Source organism: Mobula birostris, chromosome 3 (genome assembly GCF_030028105.1).
Source record: "Mobula birostris isolate sMobBir1 chromosome 3, sMobBir1.hap1, whole genome shotgun sequence".
NCBI lineage: Eukaryota > Metazoa > Chordata > Chondrichthyes > Myliobatiformes > Myliobatidae > Mobula > Mobula birostris.
Window position 1 is genome coordinate 99306661 of NC_092372.1, and position 17567 is coordinate 99324227.

General features: G+C 40.1%; 1 protein-coding gene across 3 annotated transcripts in view; it reads left to right on the forward strand.

The window, feature by feature from the left end:
- The first annotated feature begins 16555 nt into the window (after positions 1 to 16555).
- Positions 16556 to 17567, forward strand: part of rasgef1ba (RasGEF domain family, member 1Ba) — a 74651-nt gene continuing 73639 nt past the window's right edge. For 2 of the 3 annotated variants that reach the window (XM_072251899.1, XM_072251901.1), the window contains exon 1: positions 16577 to 16753. In XM_072251899.1, coding sequence (XP_072108000.1) covers positions 16577 to 16753 — 177 coding nt within the window. Of the gene's footprint in view, positions 16754 to 17567 lie in introns of all 3 variants that reach the window. The other variant, XM_072251902.1, reaches the window with a different exon arrangement.

A 17567-nucleotide genomic window follows, 5' to 3' on the forward strand; every position in this document is an offset into this window, starting at 1 on the left:
AAAACAAATACAGGTACTGGAAATCTGAAATAAAAGCAGAGATGTTGGAAATATCCAGCAGACCAGTTAACATTTGCTGAGAGGTAGAGTTAACATTTCATTGACCTGATAACTTTGCTTCACTCTCCACAGATATTGCTTAGCCTGATGCGTATTTCAAATGCTTTCACTTTAACCCTAGGCTTTCTCATCTTATAGTAAATACAATGGGTTAATTATATCAGTAACGTTGAACTTTTCTAAAATGGCATTCATGGTGTCTAGGGTTATACGCAGTATTCCAGGTGTGTCTGAGCCGTGCCTACTGATTTTCATCTTTGTGCACTATTATTCCTTTCCTTGTTCAAGCATTTTTATCAGTCCTGCTGCAATTTCTGAATATCAAGTTTATATACCCACTGTTTACTTCCATACCTACTGGAGTTTTATTTGTGCAAAATGCTCTTTACCCTATATTGACTCTCAAGATATCTCTGCTTTTCACAATGGTTAGTGTGCTATTACAAATGATCAGAATTTGTTATTTTCATAATTGATCAAGGTAGTGATATAGTTACTTTGTTTTTGTTTTCTGTGTTAAGTGACTTCTTAAACATTAGACCTGTGATATCATTGCTTTGTTGGGTGCCAAAAGAAGGGTATTTCTGATTGCCTCCAAAATTGTCCGGCTTCTTTGACAAGAAGCTGTTTAATTTCTAATAATAACATGGCAAAGGTCAAAGGTACATGAAACTATTATTAGACGTGAAAGGCATAGAAGTCCCTGTCCAACATTTCTTAATTTAGCTGGATTCAGTATGTGTTTTTGTACCTTTGTCCTCCTGCCATAGCCAGCAAGCATATACACCTGGAGGCAAGGCTTCTTATCTTCCCCAAAGCAAATCAAGTGGTCCTGTTAAGGTAAAATCAATCAAATATTCTGCTTTTGCTAAAACGTGCTTAAGGTTCTGAAATCAATTGCTGGTCCCATAGCATTTCTTTATCTTTTTGTTCTTGTAGAGATAAGTTTAGTTTCTGCTTTGCATTTCACCTCACTGGTTGAAGCCATGAGTTCACTATCAAGGTAATTAAAGCTTTATAGTCAGTACACTGCAGTATTCTCTGCGAAAGACTTGGGTTAGAATTGTAGCATTGTAAGTTTTATTGCTTGCTCTAATATATGGGATCCTATATTATATGACAGGTAGGCTTGCATTGTGAATTAGATCGCAGCAATGGTTCGGAAGGTATAATTAGGCGACAGGATAACACTTGCGTGTTGCGAGTGAGTTGTTCATGGAAGGTTACCAATCCAGGCATTATTTTGCTACATGGAAACTTCACGTTTCAAAATAATCAAATTGTAGAATAAAACTACTTTTGATGCAGTATTAACAGTCATTGTTTATTGGTTTTAATAAATCAGTTACTAATTCATAATTGAAATGATGTTGAGAAATACAGTCAGCCACACTTATGCAGATAGAATTTTAATTGCGGACAAATAGAGGTGACATGCATTGAATGTACTTCAAATTAACCATGAGGTCTATTCGGAAACATTAATGGGTATCTCAGAAAAATTTAATTTTCATTATCTTTGTTTATCTTTTTGAATAAAAGATAACGCATAATAGTGCATCAAAAGTAATGGTGGAAGTTATAATAGTGATGTTTGTGGTAAGTTGCCTAAGTTCTCCCAATTTGGGGCATATCCTAGTGGACTGAATGGCAAATAAATAAAAAGATGTAGGCAAAAGTAGATAACTAAAGGCCAGTTAGCTTAACATCTGTAGTCAGAAAAAATGCTTGAAGCCATTATTAAGGAAGAAATAACAAGATATCTGGATAGAAAGAAATGTTTTTATCTGTCAGACTCAGCATGGATTTAGGAAGGTATTATCCTGTTTGACAAACTTACTGGAGATCTTTGAGAATATAATATGCACCGTGGATAGAAGCGAACATGAGAACTTGGATACTTAGATTTCCAAAAGGTGTTTAATAAGGTGATACGTAAAGGACTTACCCATAGGACAAGGGTGCATGAAATTGGGAGTAATATATCGGCATGGATAGTGGATTGGTTAGTCAACAGAAGGCAGAGAGTTGGAGTAAATGGGTGTTTCTCTGATTGTCAGTCGGTGGTAAATGGAGTGCCGAAGAGGTTGGTGCTGGGCTTGGAATTGTTCATGATGTACATGAACAATTTGAAAGAGGGGTGTGTGTGTGTAGTATCTCTGATGATTCTAAACTGAGTGTAAAAGCAGATTGTGGAGAATCTGCAAAGAGATATAGATAGGTTAAATGAGCAGGCAAAGGCTGGCAGATGGGATACAATGTAGATAAATGCAAGGTCATCAATTTTTGGAGGAATAATAGAGGTTATTTATATGATGAAAGATGGCAAAGAACTATAGTGCATGATTTGCAAAAAATTGGTTTACAGGTATAACGATTCATGAAGAAGGCAAATGAAATAATGGCCTTCATTGCTAGAGTGATTGAAACTAAAGGCAGGGAGGTTAGGCTTCATTGTACACCTACTGGTATGGCCTCACCTGCAGCTTTGCATTCAATTCTGGTCACCTTACTTGAGAAAAGACGTACTGGCTTTAGAGGTGTTGCAGAGGAGCTTCACCATGCTGAATCCAGAGATGACAATGGGGGTTAGACAACGAGAAGAGATTGAGTCGCCAGGGAGTATACTCATTAAAATTCAGAAGAATGAGAGGGGATTTTATAGAAACATAACATTATGAAAGGGATAGATAAGTTAGAGGCAGGAAAGTTATTTCCACAAGGAGATGAGATTAAAACTAAGGGACATAGCTTCAAGATTTGGGCAAGTTGGTTTATGATGAGGATGAGAAAGAATGAGAAAGAAACTGATTTGGTAAGTGCATTTAACTGACATGTGCTGGAAAAGTATAGTGATTATACTTAGGTTTATACTGATGGTACTAATGAACCTGAAACAGGAGTGACAGAGTTTGGGGTGGCTATACCAGCAAAAGAAATTGGAATCAGCAGAAGAACATCTAATAACTTAGGGGTGTATACAGTGGAGATGCTGGCAGTGTTGGTTGCGTTGTGATGGGTGGAGAAAGCTAGACAAGTCAAAGTGTTGATATGCTCAGATTCAACCTCAGTTCTAGCAAGTTTAAGGTCTTTTCACTCAAACAGTCGGCAAGATGTACTTTATGAAGTTCTTCAGTCAGTCACAAGAATTGCAAATCAGGGAGGTCAGGTAAAATTTCTATGGGTTCCAGCACATGTAGGGGTGAAGGGGAATGAGAGGGTGGATGAGTTGGCAAAGAGGGCGTTAAAGAAAGAAAATATAGAAATGCACATTAGTATCAGTAAAGCAGAGGTTAAGTGTGTAATCTGGGGAAAAAAAATCAGCCAAATGTGGCAAGAAAGATGGGACAGGGAGGGGAAAGGGGGGCATTTATATCAAATACAAAAAAGTGTTGCAGGTACTAGGGTGGGTAGTGGATACAGAAGAGGGGAAACTGTATGGACTAGGTTAAGGCTGGGGCACTGTGCATTAAACAAAACATTGAAAATGATAGGGAAACACCAGACAGGATTGTGTGAGGAATGTCAGGAAGAGGAGTCAGTAGAACATGTAGTTCTGAGTTGCAGGAAGTATGGGATACCGAGAGAGATGATGAGAATTAATCTCAGGGAATTGGGGGTGCAGGAATTCACATTAAAAGGGTTGCTGGGTATGGGTGAGACAGCACAGGTGAGGGTATTTTTAGCTTTCTTAAGGGTTACAGGGGTTTTTTATAGGATATGACAGATAAGCAGGAATAGGGTACTAGGATGGCCAGAGATGGGAGGATAAAGTGTAGGTTAGGGTATGTGTGTGTGTGTGTGTGTGTGTGTGTGTGAGATTGGGTGAAGGGATTTAGAATGGAAGTCTATTGCGCACCGCGGAGCAGAAGGTGGCGGCAATGCACCATTAAACTGGGTGCCAACCACTGTAAAACAAGACGAAGAAGAAGAGAAAGAATTGCTTTTTCCAGAGAGTAGTGAATCTGTGGAATCCTCTGCCCAAGGGAACAAGAGAGGCTTCCTCATTAAATGCATTTAAGACACAATTAGAGGGGTGGGGGTTATGAAGAAAAGGCAAGCAAGAGAAAATCTGCAGATGCTGGAAATCCAAGCAACACACAAAATGCTGGAGGAACTCAGCAGGCCAGGCAGCATCTATGGAAAAGAGTACAGTTGACATTTCCAGCCAAGACCCTTCAGGACTGGAGAAAAAAATGATGAGTCAAAGTTAGAGAGTTAGAAAGTGGGAAGAGGAGAGGAAGAAACTCAAGGTGATAGGTGAAACGGGGCGGGGGGGCTGGTGAAGTAAAGAACTGGGAAGTTGATTGGTGAAAGAGATAAAAGGCTGGAGAAGGGGGAATCTGATAGGGCAGGACAGAAGGCCATGGAAGAAGGAGCAGGGGAGGGGCACCAGAGGGGCTCTGGAGAAAAGGCAGGTAGGTAGAGCTGCGAACGTGGCCAGATCAGCCATGATCTCAATGTTAAAACAGGCTTGGTGGGCTAAATGACCTACTCCTGCTCCTGTTTCTTGCTTTCCTATATGGCACAATATTCAGCCATACTTCACACATTATGCTTTACAGTATATGCATTTATTTCACTTATTTCAGCTTTTCTTAGTGAATGAGAATGAGTCAAAGTTGATTAACTTTTGATATTGGATCATAAGAGGCACAGGTTCAGTGCAACTTTTGCCTTACACAGTCTATAGTCATCTTCAATGCTGACAAACTGCTTCAGCAGCTTGCATTGTCCCTAGGCAGAGCATCACAGCATGCTATTACAGGTACTTGTATATGAGGGGGGTAGGCTCACCATTAAAATTATATTGGCCAAATGAATAGCACAGAGTTGCCAAGATTTTGCATAATGTGTTTAAAAGATGTGCATTAAGGTTTTTCAGTCACTGCAGCTTCTGTTCATCCCAAATCCAAATGATACTGACCCCGACTAGTGGGTTCTTAGCTGTAAATGTGCTGTAGGTTCTTGCTTACAGCAGAAACAAATTCTTTTGTGGGAGTGGAATAAATAAGAAACCTTTTACAAAATGCTTTTGATTAAAGTGTTATATCCCGGCAAACAACTTATAGACCTAATAATATTATTTAAAAGTAGCACAGATTTCCTTGTTTTCCAAAAAGACTGTTAATTAGTTCCATGTCATCACATACTGCCTCAGAATAGATCTAACATAGTTACTTAAATCAGACTTGTCTCCTTTTTCCGATACTGGGATGCAAATCGAAAGGAAACTAGAATATTTGGTAATTCTATTATTAGTTCATATGTTTATGAAATGAGACCATTAGTATAATTGCTTTGAAAATTTCATTATTTCATTATAGATAAATATTCATTGAAAAGTTATTATGGAATGTAAACTTCATACAATAAACTATATAGCAATAGTTTTGCAGCACAGAAGCAGACTCTCAGCCCACTGTGTATGTGGCCTGTCTATGTCCATCTCATATTAGCTTGTTCAGTAGTCTTAACGTTTAATTGCAGGGTGGCGCCAACATGACTAGTGGTGATGTCCTGCAGACAGTTCACAAAACATCTCTCCTCCTTTCCTCCTTTTTAATATACTTCTATTGTGAATATGTGTGTGATCGAGCTTGTAAGTTACATTTTGGTAATGTGTTTTTGGGCCGACTGAGCAATTTGGCACTTTTGCTGTCTCTGAGGGAACTCAGTGTTTGTGGCCCAATGGTGAAGTGCAAGTCCATGATTGGCTCCAATTATTGATCAACTTGCCAACTGAACCATTGAGCAAAATTGAAATCATTGAGGATGAGAGTGGAAGGTGAGTGGCCATTCAGTGCTGTTTGCCTGCATTTGAATAGTCTCCCTCTCATCCTCTCTTGATGCTGCTGGAGGAAAGTGCAGGAGCCTTGGGCAAGGTTGATTGGTGCAGTTCAAGTAATATTTCTGCTTTCTGGCTACTCCTTTTTTATTATTGCACTTTTGATCAGGGCAGACTGGCTTTGCAGCCTGCAGTCAATGAACGATACAGCATGAATTGAACTGAACTAAATGGAACATTCTTAGACTGCTTACTATTGTGCGCTATTTTCTCAGTTTTGCCAGTTGCAAGATTTGTTCTTTTTTTTTGCGTGTTCTTTGAAGGGCTCCCTGGTGTTTCCTTGTTTCATGGCTGTCTGCAGGAAGATGAGTCCCAGAATTGTATACTGCATGCATACATTGATAATAAATATGTTTTGAACCTTTAGATCATTTCAATGTTTTGAGAGTGTCCACTTCCACCACCTTCACAGGCATTCACTCTCAGGGTATAAAAAGTCCTCAAATCCCCTCTAATGGTTATTCTTCACCATAACTGTTCTCTGATTTAAAAGGACTCTGCTATAGGAAGAAAAAGTTTCTCAGTATCGACCTTATTATGCCCATTGTAGCTTTAGATACTGTACCTCTATCAGGTCTCTATCCACTCCGAGGAAAAAATACTAGCCTATCCATTCCTCTTTATATCCGAGATGTTTTATTCCAGATAACATCCTAGTAAGTGACTTCTGTACACTCTTCAGAGCAGTTCACTGAGATTCTTTGCCGTAATTCCAATTGTTGCACTGATCACCAGCTTTTCTTTTCCTGGGTTGGGTGTTGGCTGGAATTTTCTTTTTATTTGGTGGTACTCTATGATTCTTATTGACCACTGACTTTCTTTCAGCCTCTCCAGTTACTCAAGTATTTTGTTACAGGTATTTTGTAATTGGTATCTGAAGAAGCTGCCTTCTACTATTAGTTGTCTTTTACTCTTCCTCATTTGTCCTTCACCGACTGTGCGTGTCATAGAAGCTCGCCCTCTGAGCTGACACATCCACTATCTGATTCTCCACACTGCAGACCACTTGTTTCTCCACTCTCCATCATTCAAAGTTCTTGCCTCTATCCTACTCTCTGTTAAGTGAGCTGATGGGACATCTTCATCAGTACAAGCTGTTTCTGTGCTGCCTACTCAGATATTGAGTCCACCTCTCGTGTCTCTCGTGTCACCTTCTTTCCTCCATGACAGAACAGGCATAGAGTTCTCTGCTGGTTCTCGCCTTCTGTCGCACCAGCCTCTCAATTCGACAGATTATTCTCCACAATTTCACCTTTACAGAAATTCCACCACCGGAAATGTCTTCCCTTGACCCCTTGCAGCATTTCACAGGGACATTTTCCTTAATGGCTCCCTGATAAGACTGAGAATGGGGCAGTTGGTTTACAAACAGAGGTAGTTTACAGTGAGACTGATAGCAAGGAGAGGCTGATGATAGGGCAAAATTGCAGTCAATTTAAAAGGGGGACAAAATCAAAAAAGGCGACAATCAAAATGGGTGATGAATACAGGACTGAAGGTGTTATATTTGAAAGTATGCAGTAAATGGAGTAAGGTAGATGAACTGGTAGCCCAGTTAGAGGGTGCAGATACTATGTTGTGGGCAGTACTGAATCATGGCTGAGAGACAATTATAGCTGGGAGCTTAACATCCATAGATACACATTGTATTGAAAGGACTGCAGGTAGGCAGAGGGTGTGCGGTGGCCTGTTGGTAAAAAAAATGAAATCATCTCCTTAGGAGATGACAGGAATGGAAGGCGTAGAATCTGCAAGGGTAAAAAGACTCTGATGGGACTTGTATACAAGCCTCCCACATCCTTGTAGTCCAAAGATGTGGGCTGCAAATTATACCAGCGGACAGGAAGGGAATGTCAAAAGGGTAATATTATGATAGTTTTGGGGAATGTTAATGTGCAGATAGATTGGGAAACTCAGATTGGTACTGGATCCCAAGGTGGGTAATTTGTAGAATGCCTACAAAATAGCACCTTAGTGCAGTTCATGGTTGAGCCTGGTAAGGGATCAGTTACTCTGGATTGGGTGTTGTGCAATGAACCGGAATTGACTTGACACCTTAAGATAAAGGCCCCCTTAAGCAAAGGGTAGTAACCATAATATTATAGAATTCATCCTGCACTTTGAGAGGGAGAAGCTGAGGTCAGATGTATCAGTATTACAGTGGAGTAAAGGGAATTTCAGAGGCATGAGAAAGGAATTGGCCTGAATTTATTGGAAAAGATCACTGGCAGGGATGATGGCAGAGCAGCAATGCCTGGAATTTCTGGGAGCAATTTGGAAGGCACAGGGTGGATACATCCCAAAGAGGAAGAAGTATTCTAAAGGCAGGATGACACAACTGAGACTGACAAAGGAAGTCAAGTCCAACGTAAAAGCCAAAGAGAAGTCATAAAATAATAGCAAAAATTAGTGGAGTTAGAGGATTGGGAAGCTTTTAAAAAACATCATCAGTCATAAAGAAGGAAAAGATGGAATACAAATGCAAGCTAGCCAATTATATTAAAGAGGATGCCAAAAGAGTTTCTTCAGATTTATAAAGAGTAAAGGTGAGAGTAGATATCAGACTGCTGGGAAATGATGCTGGAGAGGTAGTAATGGGGGACATTGAAATGACGGGCGAACTACATAAGTGTTTTGCATCAGTCTTCACTGTGCAAGACACAGGCAGAATGCTGGAAGTTCAAGTGTGTCAGGAGGCAGAAGTGAGTGAAGTTGCCATAACTAGGGAGAAGGTGCTTGGGAAACTGAAAAGTCTGAAGATAGATAAATCACCTGGACCAGATAGTCTATACTCCAGGGTTCTGAAAGTGGTGACTGAAGAGACTATGGAGACATTGGTAACGATCTTTCAGGAATCAGTGGATTCTGGCATGGTTCGAGAGTACACAGCATCCACTGATTCTCCTTTACCTATCATGCTTGAATTCCAACAGGTTTGTCAGGCAACATTTTCCCAAAAGGAAACCATGCTGACTTTGGCCTATTTTGTCACATGCATGCAGATGATAAAATAGGCTAAAGTCTGTATGGCTTCCCCCTCTGCCTGCCTTCCTATCCCTCTGATTCAACGTTAAACCTTGGACATGCAGCTCCCACATACAACCATCCTTCAGCCATGATTCCGTGATGATCACAACATCATACCTGACAGTCTGTAATAGTGCAACAAGATCATCCACCTTATTTCTTATACTCCATGCACTGAAATATAACACTTTGGGTACTGTATTTGCTACTCTTTTGATCCTGCATTCCTAATACACTGATACTCACCCTGCTGGCTGCAATTTATATCATTTGCCTGCTCTTCTTGATAGTCTGACTGCATGCTATCTTTGCCTTTTTACCATCCCATCATTCCGGTTCCCACCCTCACTGCCAAATTAGTTTAAACCCTCCCCAAATACTCTAACAAACCTGTCTACAAGAGTATTGCAGGTGCTTTGGAGGCTACATACCAGGCTGTGCTGCAGCCAGACCAGCAAACAACTCTGCTGTATAGAGCATCTGCAGTTTCTGTGGAATTGTGAGTTGAGAAACAGCCGATCACATGAGGGTCCATCACTGAACCATGAAGGAGGTCATTCTCCCACCCAGGGATTGCTGATGACGAGGTCACCACCATCTTCTCAATGTAGCTTAGGTTTTGTAAGTGCTCTGACTGCACAGGTTAGTGGCTGCCGGCTTGAGTTAAGCTCCACCTTTCCTGAAGGAAAAGAAGGTTGACATTGAGTGCCACTCAGTGTATGTGGTGTAGTGTCTTTGGACAATGTGGTCTGTAACATGTGAATGTGACTCTGCGGTGGTGAACATATGCTGGGCCTGCATATACTCCACTGCCCGCTTATTTCTCTCCAATTCCTGCTGCCAGAACTTCAGCACAAAATAAAACGTATGTAAATTGTCTCTGTTATTTTAGTGGACTCACTTGTTCATTTGGATGTAAATTTTATTGGCATTAAGAAAGGATTAGCTAGGATTTCAAGAGATTGAAATGCACTCTCTTTTACTTCTCGATTATTCTTTCTCAGTAGGGATGCAATTTTCCGCTATTACCATTTACTTCCAAATCCCTCTGTATTATCCTGAATACTACTATTGTATCACAGATTGCAAAATCTATCAACTTCACTTCCCTGAAGAGTCCATCTGAAATCTTATAATTTATAAAAGCCTCCTTTAGAAGCCAGCTGCTGTTGGAGGTATTGATACAAATAGACTGATAGTTGTTATGGAAGCATTGTGTTTGAAGTGCCATTTGAAACACTAGTTTTTAAGGCATCATTGTGAAAGTATATCTCTGAGGTAAAAAAAAAATGCAGCATGTACAGTGCAGCTGACATAGGGATGAACCAAAAATTATTAAAAACAGGAAATAGTTGGGCTTGCAGCATGAATTGTGCCACGTTTTGTTGGACTTACAGTAATATCATTGACCATGTAATTAATCATGACTTGATTCTAATAACAGCGAGGTAGAGCAGCTTTAACTTTGCAGTGCCCTGCACTGTACTGTGTTGAAGCAGTCTTGTATTCTAACAATCTCTTAGCTAGTTTAGATTTATTAATATCTTGACTGAAGAATGATAATAGGGAAAACAACTGATGCCTTCAAAGTGCTTAAGGAATTCCACAGATTACGCAGTATCTATGGAAATGAATAAACAGTTGATGTTTTGGGCTAAGACTCTTCTTCAGGGCTGGAAAGGAAGGGGGAAGATGCCAGAATAAAAAGGTGGGGAGAGAGGAAGGAGGACTCGCTAGAAGAGGATAGGTGAAGCCAGGGGATGCCAAAGGGAAAGAGCTGGAGAAGGAATCTGATAGGAGGCAAGAGTGGGCCATGGGAGAAAGAGAAGAAAGAGGGGCACCAAGGGAAGGTTGATAGGCAGGTGAGGAGAAGAGGTAAGAGGCCAGAGTGAGGACTAGAAGAAGAGAGGAAGGGGAGGGTTAAACTAACAGAAGGAAATATCAATGTTCATGCCATCAGGTTGGACATCATTGTTGCAAGGGAGGAGGCCATGGACAAACATGTTGGAATAGGGATAGAAAGTAAAATGGTTGGCCACCCGGAAATTCTGCTTTTAGTGGATGGAGTGGAGGAGCTGAACAAAGTTTATGTCTGATCTCATCAATATAGAGGAGTCCACTTTAGGAGCCCCAGATACAATAGACAACCCCAATAGATTCACTATCGAGATCAGCGCTGAACTCTGGAGAGAAGGTTCCTGAGTTTGAATGCAGTGGGGCCACTCCCAGGCATGCTTTCCTTCCTTGCCGGGTTGAGTGTCGAGCTCGCAACTCGGCCTTGTTAAAAAAACTGCGCTGTGAGAAGGACGTGGGGACCACTCACAGAATCTTTCCTCCAAGACAACCACTTGAAAAAGTGGTCGCCGAGGCTCTGGCAGAGTATGGCACTCAAGAAAAAAAATAGATTCACACAGGAAGTGTTGCCTCACTTGGAAGGACTGTTTGGGGCCCTCTGAATGGAGGTAAGGGAGGAGGTGAATGGGCAGGTGTAGAATTTCTGTCGCTTGCAGGACTATGAATCAGGAGGGAGATTAGTGGGGAGGGATGGACGAGGGAATCATGGAGGGAACAATTCCTCCGGAAAGCAGAGAATTAGGGGAGGTAAAGAGATGCTTGCTGGTAGGATCTGGCTGAAGATGGCAGAGGTTGCAGAGAATAATGTGTTCGGTGTGGAGGCTCAAGGAGTGGTAGGTGAGGAAAAGAAGAACTCGATTCCTATTAAGATGGTGGGAAGATGGGGTGAGTGTGGATGTCCAGGAAGTGGAGGTGACGTGGGTCAGAGCAGCGTCAGTGGTGCAGGAATGGAAGCCCTATTTGAAGAAGGACATCTCTGATGTTCTGGCAAGGAAGGCTTCATTCTGGGAACAACTATGGCATAGATGAAGGAATAGCATTTTTACAGGAGGAAGTGTGGGAAGAGGTATAGTCAAGATAGCCATGGAAATTGGTAGGTTTATAAAAGATGTCGGTAGACATTTCTCTCCTATCAGATTCCTACTTCTCCAGCCCTTTACGTTTCCCACCCACCCGGCTTCACCTAGCTAGTCCTCTCCCCACCCCCCCACCCCGCCACCTTTTTTTCCTGGTGCTTTCCCCCTTCCACTTCTCAAGAAGTGTCTCAGCCTGAAATGTTGACTGTTTGTTATTTCCACTGATGCTGCCTGGCCTGGTGAGTTCCTCCAGCATTTTGTATGTGCTGCTCTGGATTTCCAGCACTTGTGGAATCTCTTGTGTTTATGATGCTTTCAAAATATTTTTTGTTTTGATTCAGACGTCAATGCAAAATTCTCCTGAACCCCTACTGTTATGACAGGAGTTAAAATGAAAAGCTATAAAAAGCTCTATTTACATTAGAATTATTTTGAACAAATTAATAAGAAGGAATGCTGAAGTGTAAGCCATCAGATTAGTGATATGATTAGGCATATTTTTGGACAATGTTAATTATTTATGGTAATTCTTTGATTTACAAAAGGGATGTTTTCCTGAAAAGTGAATAATTCAATGGGATGCCTGCAGAAATGCATTTCGGAGCTTTGTTGCACTTCATTCATATGTGTAGTCATTTTGGTTATAGCAAGAAACAGCTTTCTGAATTGCATATTATGAAGGGTATAGATGGGGTAAATGCAAGCAGGCTTTTTCCACTGAGGTTGGGTGGGAATACAATTAGATGTCATGGGTTAAAGGTGAAAGGTGTGAAGCTTAAGGGGAACATGAGGAGAGAGTCACTCAGAGGTTGTGAGGGTGTGGAATGAGCTGCCAGCGGTGCATGGATAGGTACGTGGACATTAGGGATATGGAGGGCTATGGTCCTGGTGCAGGTCATTGGGATTAGGCAGTTTAAATGGTTTAGGTCAGTCTAGATGGGCTGAAGGGCCTGTTTCTGTGCTGTACTTTTCTGACTCTATGACTGTATCTAAATAGTCAATGACCATATCAAGAAAATGAGTAAATTGAATTCTCAAATCAATGAATTACTGAAAATGAAATAGAGTTGCCAAAATATTTCTCAGAGCTCCTTTCTCAAACACACAGGAAGGGATGCATTTTGTTGGAATGAAATGAGCTGATTGCAGTTATCTTGGGAGTAGTGATCACAGCATGGTATCTAAATGAAAAAAGGATAAACCTGCATAGCATGTTCGATTGGACGGAGTTTTGGGAAGTCCTTATAAGAAATGTGAATATCATGATAATGAACATAGTTGAAGATGAATGTGAGAAAATAAGACAAGAAAATAGAAGCGGGTTAAAATAGCAAAGGAAAAAAATGAAAATATGTAGGATGACATCAGAAGGTGTTGAAGTCAATCTTAAGATGGGGTGAAGAGCACAGAGGACTCTTATTGAGATGATGATCAAATTAACAGGGGTACTTAATAGTTTCTTCAGCTTGAGGTTTGAGGGGAGTATCAGAAAAGTGAGAAGAGATAGCAAGATGAATGTTATTATTATTGATTGAAGAAGGATTTACCTGGATACTGGGTCCTATATCATTATGCCCTATCCTGTTTGTGTTGATGGATGAAATTGCTGAGACTTATGGAAAGTGTATTTTAGGCATCTGTTCAGTATAGATGAGTCCCAAAGGGGAATCTAGAAACCAGTTTTTAAAAATAAAGATGCCAAGCTCCACCTGTAATTTAAAGTACAGTTAGTTTAAATTTTATGATAGTGAAATAGATTCTCTTAAAGAGAACAAATTATTAGCTAGGTCTCACTGACCTCTTTGTACTTTTGAACTTTAATGCTGGTGGTTCAGAATAGACCTGCCGATGTTTTGTCATTTAAATGGCAGTAATTCCTAGAGGCAGTACATTGTCAAATATAGAAGTCCAGGATTCTCTGACAGATTGGGGATGCCAGAGCTGTCAGTTTTACTCCACATATGGTCTACTGATGCAGCTCAGATTTTCTGCTTGACACTGGGGATTCACCTCTCAAATCCTGTGCCAAGGAGGAGATAATTTTCTTGCTGTTTTTATTAACTTAATGTGGTAACTCTATATTTGCATATTTCTCAACATATTAACACTTTATTTTTTTAATATGTCTGATTGGCAAGCACAATTTTGATGATGACAATTTTGGGTGGCGGAGGTTCGAACAGGACTTTGCCATCATCTTTTAGTCTCTCTCGATCAAAAGAAGCCCTTTTCAAGCAAGTTCTCATTAGTACATCTATGTAGACCAATGTGTAATTTTTGTCATTACAATATTTAATTGGCTCCTAAGCACTGACTAACTCCAGTAAATTTCAAATATTAATCCTCTCTTATTGGAAGCAGGACTTTCCAATAATGGTCTTGAGCTTGATCTTTACCATTGTAAACTTGTGACCCAACTTGCGTCCTGAATAACTTGATTTATTTTTCAGGATTCGATTTGTCTACAGTGTTTTACATCTTCACAGGTTTTGTATGAACTGCTCTCCTTGGAGGGCTAAATCTGGAAATTCTCCTCTTTTTCCTTTCTCTTTATGAAGAAATATTTAGCTTTTTCTTCTTCGCTTCTTCCTAATATGGATGAAATCAAAAACTTGTTGGAGCTGGGGATTTTATTTGGATACTGTGTGACATCCATTGTTTTGACTGTTAAGCATGAAATTATAATGATACATTTAAACCAAAACCATGTTTATAAAATTAAGAGGGTAGAAAAGAGTGATTAAGATGATTTTCAATTAATTACTCATTTGACTTGCTTATTATTTTATTTACAAATAACTTAACAAGATGTCACTAAAAGTACCAAAAAAAGGGTTCTCAGCATTCAGTTAAAACTTTTTCTATTATAAACATGTCTACAGCAACCCAACAACAACCAATAGCTTCTGCTTGCCACAGATTTTACTTGACCTGCTAAGTATTTCCAAAATTTGGTTTTTTTGATTTTTGTCTTAAAGCCAATGCATTATGTGATGTGTGATGTTCAATAACACTAATTTCATTTAAATCTATCACCTGCTGCAAGTTAAGTCTCAGTGGATGGTGAATTTGCTGACCTGACATTGGAGTGTTACACTGCATGGCCAGAATGCCTGTAAGTAAACAGTAACAGAGAATAGAGTGTGTTGGTCATGAGGAACTGGTTGGGCCCTTGTTGAGGGAGAAGTGATGGCTTTTAGACTCTCTTGATGAAGATGTTTGGGGATTGTATGTCTCTGGTGAAAATAAACCAGTTGGAATCAGGCAGTTGAAAACTGTAAAAATGATACTGCAAACCAACTTATTTTTCTCTCCCCTAGTTATGACACAGTCCTGAACTTGAAATGTTAAGACTTATGGATCATTAGATTAATTGGTCACATGGGTTTAATTGGACAGCATAGGCTTGCAAGACCAGTATGACCAGCGACTGTGCTGTGTCTAAATAAATAAGTATCTCTCTTTCCACAGACGTTACCTGACTTGCCAAGTGCTTCTAGCATTGTCTAAGTCCAAGTAATGTTACTTACTTACAACTAGCTACAGTAGAGATCACAGAGCTTTATTTAAAGAAAAACATGTTTCATTGATAAGTATAGGGACGTAGTATATAATTGATGGGATGTTGAACAAGGGAATTAGCAAAACAATGTGAGGGAATTTAGATGGATTTCACTCTACCTACATGCTTGTAGTACTTGCACAATATTTGCTAGAATTGAATAAATTTCAGTGCCTGTGGGAAATTTCAATTGCTTCAAAATAACTTCACTCCAAAGAAGTGCAGTTGTTGTTGGTATTGTCCTTCTAATGGTTCTGTGGCCACAGAGTGGATTTTCTGCTTCATCTTTTATCCCCCAGTAACAGACCCAGTTGCGGGTTCACATTGAGTATGCAGAGCAATGTTATTATCAAGCTTTTTGTTGCGAATGTCGAACCTATCCTTGTCCAGCCTTAGACACTGGATGAATCAGAGCTGCAGCAAACAGGGAAGTTGGTGGAAGAACCATTAATGACTAAACCTAGCACACACTGGTAGTTATCAACAGATTCTGCAACAATACCGAAAGGGAGTGAGGATTTGACTGAGGGAAGTTAAGGATGTTGCAAAGCAATACTTATCCTTGGATTGGTTTTAGTATCACTTTCACCTCACGTTGAGGATGTTAAAATCAGATGCAGTGGACTGGGAAGAAAAAAATTGGACACAAAAAGTTACAGAAGGCTGGAACTCTAGTTGTAGTAAGTTGTAGTTTAAGTAATAATTTTAAATCTGTCATTCTATGGATACAAAGCCTTGGCAGGGGGTGGAGTTAAGATACTGATCAGGCATGAATTCAGTAAATATTAGAGCAGGCTTGAGAGGTTAAGGACCTTCCCCTCAATCTTAAGTTTCTAGGCCCATGGACTTTGTTGCTAAAACAGAAAGTAGTAGTAACGGGGCTGGACAAGGGGGATGTGTCCAGGATGAAGCCGTCTCCTTCCAGTTCTCATGTGGTAGTCAGTGGACAAACAGAAAAATAAATCCTGATTGGAAAAGTGAGGCAACACTGAGAAGAACTCTCGAGGTGACACTAATGACCTGAAAATGTCAACCAGGTGCCAGAATGATTTTAGCTTCACTATAGTTTCACTCATAAACAGTTTACCATCTTGTTGAACTGATATATGGATCAGCTTCAGACACTTTCTTTTTAAATTACAGGAAACCATGCCACAAACACCAACATTTGCTGCCATGTTTAACAGCAGTGGTTACAGCCGACATCTATACTCATCCCGAGAAGATAATTGCGGAGGGTTGTTCTACCAAGACAACAATCTTGTGTCAGGGTCTCTGGAGGCACTCATCCAGCACCTTGTGCCAACGGTAGACTACTATCCTGACGTATGTATAACTTAGTTGTCTGCCTATGCCTCACAACAGATTTTTTTGCATGAAGACAGTATGTTATTGTAAGTCACAGGACAATTCGTTTGGCTAAGCCTTCAATGGAACTCAATGACATGGAAATAGTGTGGCCTCTGGCACTGATCAGAGTAGAGGATGTGCAGGAGCAAACTAACCATAAGTATTCTGATCTCTGAGAGCATTAAAAAAACTGGCAATTCATAAAGGAGGGTGCTGTTTGCCGATTTAAAAGACAGGCCTTGGCACATAACACTTCAACATACGCCAATGTAAAATAAAGATAGATAGGCAAGAATGACATTCCTTACTCATGCCACAGCACACATTTTTTATTTCCAATAAAACAAAAGCAAGATATATTATGCCGGGAAATTATGAGTTTTTCTTCAGGCAAGTATTGAAATTTTCTACCTGTTGGCTGGTGTTTCTCTGGCAGCTGATCAGAAATTTCATACAGAAACAAGAAGTTGTTTTGCTTTCCGAGCACTCCAGTCAAAATGCTTTTTACCTGTTTGGGCTGCAGGGAGCTTTGGTGAGAAAGAAAAAATTAATAGGATTGTGTGGATAGGAAGGTGATTAAAATATCAGAGGGAAGCTGCTGAAAGAAAGGGGAAAACTGCATTCATTCAAACTTTACCAGCACAGAATGAACACAGAGTTAGCAAGCTTGTTTTATTACAATATTAAGCACCGATGATTAATGCCAAAATTACACATGCACATTTCTAAGTTAGATTGGTATTCAGCTGTTGTTATGGTATTTTTATCTGCATTTGTTAACAATTCATTA